The sequence below is a fragment of the Liolophura sinensis genome, chromosome 13 (assembly GCF_032854445.1).
Source record: "Liolophura sinensis isolate JHLJ2023 chromosome 13, CUHK_Ljap_v2, whole genome shotgun sequence".
Taxonomy (NCBI): domain Eukaryota; kingdom Metazoa; phylum Mollusca; class Polyplacophora; order Chitonida; family Chitonidae; genus Liolophura; species Liolophura sinensis.
In genome coordinates, this window is record NC_088307.1 from 17,995,363 (window position 1) to 18,002,464 (window position 7,102).

The following is a 7,102-nucleotide window of genomic DNA, read 5'->3' on the forward strand; positions in this document are numbered from 1 at the left end:
CAATCAGGGATTTATTCAAACTGTTCACATAAATGCTTAACTAGTGGTAAATTTATAAAGATCATTTTTGTTTACACTTGTCCATGTAGACGCCTGCGAAATTACAGACTCTACACAATTATTCTGATCGCCGTCGTATAAGTGAAATATTCTTGAGTACGGCGTAAAACACCAATCAAATAAATAAATAAATATTATACACAGGATAACATATCAGTTACGCTCTGTGCATACGTTTGAAATAAATCGTAAATAACATATCAGTCACGCTCTGTGTATACGTTTGAAAGAAATCGTAAATAACATATCAGTCACGCTCTGTGTATACGTTTGAAAGAAATCGTAAACAACATATCAGTCACGTTCTGTGTATACGTTTGAAAGAAATCGTAAATAACATATCAGTCACGCTCTGTGTATACGTCTGAAAGAAATCGTAAATAACAGCGTGAGAAACTTTTATTGTGGAAATAGTAATTTTCATTTTTTGAATTTCTATCACAACCTAGTAATCTAGTCGTCATAAAATTATTTGACCTATCACTTTTGTTTTATTTTATTTAACCCGCCACCCTTTTCCCCCGTAGCTTTCTTTTATACGGCTCTCTTAAATGTATTTTTATACCATTTTCGCTCTGGACCTACAAAACTATGATATCTTCTGTACTTAGGTCCGTTGGTGAACGGTTTAGATAAACTATGCTAATTAAAATAACAGCTAAAGATGTAAAAAGAGAAGTCATATGGAAGCAGTAACAGTATGGCAATTATGACTCAAGTAGTTGGGCCTATATACGGCAAAATGCTGGCCTAATGTAGGCATTCAAAATTTCTAAATTTCCTCATCTAAAGATCAGACACGATCAGTTCCTGTCAAGACTGGAACGTTGGATTTACAGAGCCTTAAATTGTTTCTTGATGATGGGGCGTGGTAATTTCACCTGCGTCCAAATTTATAATTCTGAAAATTAATGATAATAATTAGTTGTATGCTTGAGCACACTTTACCGCACCTTACCAAAATTTGAACGGTATCAGATAAAAATGAAACAATCAAAATGTATGGAAGCCAGATAACGCCATCATCGTAGTAGCGCTTCGGATCATGATAAAGCGATGGCTTGATGCAAATTATCATAATACTTTTTCAATAAGACTTCTGTCCAACAATTGTTAACCAGTCACCAGTGAATGAAATCATTAAGTAAAGTTAAAGCCCAAAACTGCACCAGGTAAGAAGATTAAACCGAATTTAAGTGAAAGTCTCGGCACACACATTTATACCGAGAATGAAACATTTAAGTTTCATCTTCCTTTTAAAATGATACCGGTACCATCTAAAAAAAGGAAAACTGAAAAAAGCTGCTCAGTGCAGCAAAATAAAATATATGGTAGAAAAACATGGTCGAGGATTAAATTTTATTAAACCCGGAAGTGTAAAGTTTGGTATGCGAAAGAGATTAAGGCCTAACCCAACGCGCTGTTGGGTCCCTATGTAGAGGTCATATATTAAAGCGCTCTTGTAAGCGAAATAACGACGCGACTTAACTGGAGTTGTACTCCAGCCGTTAGCACGGGAGCTTAAGATCCAACTCGGCTCATCTCGAATTGTACGTCGTGTCCTAAATGCTCGTGTATGCGACACTACAGAACTGGTGTTGTACCGCCAGTTGATAAGTGTTACGTGTATATGTTTGCATCTGGTCGCAGATTACTGGTGGATCATCTCGTCACACACAACCATGTGGATTACGGAACAGACTTAAGTAGTACGACCTATATACGGCAAAATACTGACTTAATTTAGGCGGTCAGAGTTTATTAATTTCCCCATCTGGAACTCAAGAGCCATATCCCTACAAATGCTCATTTATGTACACAAAACCATGCAGAAACCACTCACCCACTCGGCCATGGCAATGATGTTCCAGAGCTCCAGCACCATATCTAACATATATACACGCGTCAAAACGACGTGTAACAAAGGCAGTTAGGCATTTTGGGCATAAGCATAATATTCGAAAATTTAATACCAGCAATTCATTGCATAAAGAACCGCTCTTGGTGTTATGCGACGTAGTCAAGAATATTTCTCTTATACGATGACAGTCAGAATTATGTTGGAGAGAGCCCGGTGGAAGACACATTCTTTGTAAAGTAATCTGCACATTTATTGAATAAATGAATAAAATTGGTTTAACGCCACTTTGACAGTATTTAAGCCATGTATATAGTGGCAAAAATGTTTATTGAAGCATTATTTTGCGAGTTTTACGCTTTTAATAATCTCTGTATTTTTTCATCTTTTTCAGAACATGAGAATGCTCTAGCCGCGAACAACGGAGAACTGGTTTGCCAGCGTGCTTTTGAAGGGATTTTATATATCAAAAAGACGAAAAGTCCAAGTCTTATGAATAGGTCAATTTTGAAACCCTAAACCCTCCTGCAGAAAGGTGACTTGAGAAGGCAGACATGCCTGGTGAAAGAGGTTTGAAGAGAGGTCACGATACGAACAGATCAAATAAGGACAAGAAAGAAAATACAGACAAGAAAGAAAAGAAAGACAAAAAGGACAAGAAAGGTCAAAAAGAGACAAAAGGAAAGAAAATGGAGGCGCCACCTTCAAGAGAAAAGGAGCATAAAATAATCGTGAACGCGGCTAATGATATAGCCGGTGAGATTCAGAAATTTTCCAAAAGGTTTTTCTCGAAAAACAAAGCAGACATGGACTTCCAACAAGCGATAGAAGCGCTTCAAAAGGTGTATGAGATGTGGAACATGGAAACAGTGGACGAAATTCCGTCGTGGAAGGATTTCATCGCCGCCCAGGGCACAAAAAAGATCGACAGAGCTACGCGCGAGACTGAAGGTTTTGCCACCGTAGAAAAGCTTTGTGAGCGAGCACGCCATTTTGAGACACTCATCCCCAAGATCAGAAAGAAACTCATGGCCTGTCTGCAATATCATCTATTCAAATACTGTCGGAGTTTTGAAGAGCTGACGGAAGGTTACGAGATCCGACCGGTCAGGGAATACGAAGAGTTCATCAAGGACAACAAATCTGAAATCGACTCAAAGTTGGACGCGATTAATGATAATATCATCAAATACGGAGAGCTCAAAAAGCCGTTTGCAAATTTTGTGCGCGAAGGGCATGCCCATGGGCAACTGATCAAAGAGATCTGTCTAAACATTGTAGAAATCTGTCATCTGGGTAAAGCGTGGGTGAAGCAAGACATTGAATATCCGGAGAGGCTGTATGAGGAGTCTCAGTTCAGCAGCTCCTATTACGAGAAGCTAATGGACGACAGCAACAATTTGACCTGGAAGCGACAACAGAGTCTGGAGATGCTCGCGAGACGAGAACGTTTCTTGTGGCGCCTGGAGGTCGACCACGACGCGAAATGGCGCGAAAGGCGCAAATTGAAGAAGAGCAAGGACACCGTCGAAGGACTGCTGGAGAAAGCTGAAAAAGCCATAACTGATAAGGAGTACGAAATCGAAGTGCTGAAAGATGAAAAGACCGGCGGCGTGTCGCCGAGAAACAAAAGCATCGCCTCCGAAGATCTGGACGTGGCGCGACGGGATCTCGTCAAGCTCAGCGAGCGCAAGACGTCGCTTCAGAAGCAGCTGGAGCGCATGGAGCGAGATTACGAAGCGGCGTCCAAGCGCCACGATGAGGCAAAGCAGGACTTGGACGATAACGACAATGCCATAGAGGATCTTCGCACCAGCGTCAGTGACATCGACCTTGAGCTGAAGAACATTAACGAGAGGACGGGCGCCCTTTCGACCAAGATCGCCTTGATTCGTTACATACGGGATCTGACGCTTTCATCTCAGACCCTAAGGAAAATCGAACAGAAGCGTCGGGAGAGACAGGTCCAGCAAGAACAGAGGGAGAGAGGTAAGGGTAGGTGGAGGAAGTAGAAGAGTGAAGGAGGGAATGGGAGTGGGGGCCATGAGCATAGAGCAAATTAGATCCATACATAATACAACAGTCTCAGAGTAAATCTAAACTAGAAGGTAGCAAATGGTGACCCCCCCCCCTTTCGTTAATTTACATCAGCCAAGTTCTATTCTAATGTACGCACTTCAGCTCCTTAGCACCACGGCTTACGCAGAATTAGGTAAAAAAATGCAGCGATTATTATTATTATTTGCAATTTATTAAATGTCGCTGGTTTATAATTACTTAAAATGCTGTATTGTCATCACATTTTACTCAGGAATGCTTAGTCCACAAGCAGATTTCCGGTTTATGCCTTTATACAACACAAAAAGACTACAGTGGAGTATAAGTGTGACAGATGCCAAATGGTCACAGGTAACAGGTGAAATCCGGTCTCTTGTCAATTTACCTCAGTCAGGGTTTTATTCTAACGGTTTGGCGCCATTGATCTACACTTACTCAAAATGTTGTGTGATCAACACATTTTATAAACATTTACATGAAAATAATGTAACAGAACCAGGCCGAGTGGATGAAGTCTACCAGCAGAATTCTGATTTATGCAAACGTTCACACGTAGCCGGTGAAATATGACCTCCAGTCAATTCACCTCCGTCATAGAAAATACTTGATGATTTATTTGATTTGTATGGTGTTAAACGCCATACTCAAGATCTTATCTGACAACGGTTACGTTGTTAACGCGGTGCTCAAGAGGTGTATGGGTGCTTCTTTATACACTAATGTCAGTTCCTATGGCCACTAATGGTGTAAAGATTAAAAAATGAGTTGCAATTATAGTTTTCAGGCCAAGAAATGGAGTTCACAAACAGGTAGTCTGTCAGGTTTCGCCCAGCTTGATGCTGTTTATGGTTCTAATGAATGCTAGGTTGCCATTTCCGAAACAGCGTTCAACTAAAAAACTATAAAAAAAGTTAATGAATATGAGTCATGTACAGAGAAGCAGCCAACAATTCTCAATCGAAACGAAAAGAGGCAGGAAATGTTTCAGTTACCTACATTTAACCAGTATCTAAATTGTGCATTTCATTATAAAAAGACGCATATTTCAGTCTGTGCAACGTTTCCGTGATCATAGAACACCAGGGTTCGTGGACTGACACGATAAGAGGATCAATCTGTCAGTCTTTTTTTCTACAGTAACCAGGATTCTGCTGGTGGACTAATCATCCCTGAGGCCGTATTCCTTTACTGTGTTTTAATATTGTTGTACGATAAACACACGTGATGACCACACAGCATTTTATGTAAGCCTGGACAAGTAACGCCTAAAAAATTACGTCAGTGCATCCTTTAAATAATTCTGCTTAAGTCATGGTGCGCGGAGGAGGGAGGGGGGCATTGTTAGCATTCAGTCACCTATAAATCCCTAACTGAAGTAAACTGACAAGACTCTGTGTTTCACAGGTTACCAATTGCCGGTATCACACTGTCGTCGCTGCTTTGGTTGTATCCTCTATCCTTTAAGTCTTTTAATATATCGTAACGATCCCTACACAATACATCTGTAAATTTAGGTAATACCACATACTGAAAGTGTGACAAATAGACTTCGAGTAATATTCTTCTCATTAATAGAGTCCGAACTCTCAACGCTTACGATAATAGAGACCGTTAGTTAGAAGTCACAAGTTCAACTTGTAACTTGTAACTAGAATAGGTAAACTAATTCTGATTTGAAGTTACAAGTTAAAAAGTTTCATCTTGTAACTGAAGTCCCTGATGTTCTTTAGAATAACTGGAGTTTCACGTCAAATATAAGTCCGTGATGAGCAGTTTTCTGTCAGAAATTGAATGCATACAAAGGCTCTTCCTGAGCCAAAGTAGAAAGTCCTTTAAAGGATCTCCCCCGCGCATGCGGCTTGTATAATTAGTTCGTCACGTATACTTGTAACTGTGGTTTCAGCATAGAGAAAGATAACGTTGATGGCCTTAATTCCTGACAAACTGAATTCTGATTTGAGCAAATCGTTTATTCGTTAATGCATGACTTTAAGTGCCATGCAGACATATTTATAGTGCACTATCTACATATTTATATGTAATTGTGGAACCTTGACTACATATTTATAGTGCAGCGCCTACACATTGACAATGTCATGCCTTTATATTGACAGTGCCATGCCTACATATTTATGGTACAATGGATGCTTCTGTTTAATGGTTTCTCACTGGAAAAACGTGGCGATACGACCGGTCACATTGTCAATAAGACATCGAGTCTATCAATACTTGTTCCGGTATGCTTATGATGAGTGGCAAGTCAGTGAGGAAGCTGTGATATTGCCGAATATTGATTAATAAAGTTTGTAAAGGCTGGCTTAGTTCTTATAAAAATCACACAGGCTATTTACAATGCTTTTTTCGTTTGCTTTCAGCTTCGGAACCACTGGATGAGGCTTGTAAATTTGTTGCTGACAAAATCGGAAACGATTGGAAGAAGCTGTATCCAAGGTTACCCTTTTGTCCAACCAGAGACCAGATAAAGCGTTACAATGATATCTCGCTCATTTCCAGCATAGCCGCGAAAAATGATTGGACAGACGACAAGCAAGCGATGCATAGTTTCTCAAAATGGCGGAACTTCAACCGTCGCTGTGACGTCGCCCAGTTGACGCGCAGTTTGAAAATGGTTCAGATGAAAGATCTGGCGAAGAAAGTAGAAACACACTTCTTGGTCAAGTCACAGGATTAACAGGAAATCTAATGAGTAAAAGAAACATCTTCATTTTAGATGTTAGCGCATGGTGTGTGAACGGTTTGGGTGTTCGGACGCAAAATGAACACTTGGAGCAAAAAAACTGAGAGAGACGTTTGAACTGGTGCATCAAGGTCGCGCTGCAATCAGGACTGATGTGCTTCTAGAAATCTCACATGTTAAACGTGCGCATGCGTTTGATGATAATGAAAGAAATTCGACGCCTACTATTCGAGAGAATTTGACCCTACCTGCTGTCCCAAAAATTATTTTTATGAGGATCAATCAAAGGCGATATTAGTATTACATCAAGACTTGTAGCAAAAACTAATGACGTATTTATTCTCAAATGGCGGTCTGTCAAACTAGAACGTGTATTACTGAAACTGTCCATGCACATTTTGGAAATGAGCCACAAACAAACGGAGATA

General features: G+C 40.1%; 1 protein-coding gene across 1 annotated transcript; it reads left to right on the forward strand.

Annotated features, from left to right (window-relative positions):
• The first annotated feature begins 2,472 nt into the window (after positions 1-2,472).
• Positions 2,473-6,668, forward strand: LOC135480939 (uncharacterized). Its single transcript, XM_064760870.1, has 2 exons — positions 2,473-3,907; positions 6,352-6,668. The coding sequence occupies exons 1-2, from the start codon at positions 2,473-2,475 to the stop codon at positions 6,666-6,668; spliced, it is 1,752 nt and encodes a 583-aa protein (XP_064616940.1).
• The last annotated feature ends 434 nt before the right edge of the window (positions 6,669-7,102 follow it).

Coding starts and splice junctions, on each gene's coding strand:
- LOC135480939 (XM_064760870.1), top strand. CDS start 2,473: ATGCCTGGTGAAAGAGGTTTGAAGAGAGGTCACGATACGAACAGATCA. Junction 3,908..6,351: donor GCAAGAACAGAGGGAGAGAG/GTAAGGGTAGGT, acceptor GTTTGCTTTCAG/CTTCGGAACCACTGGATGAG.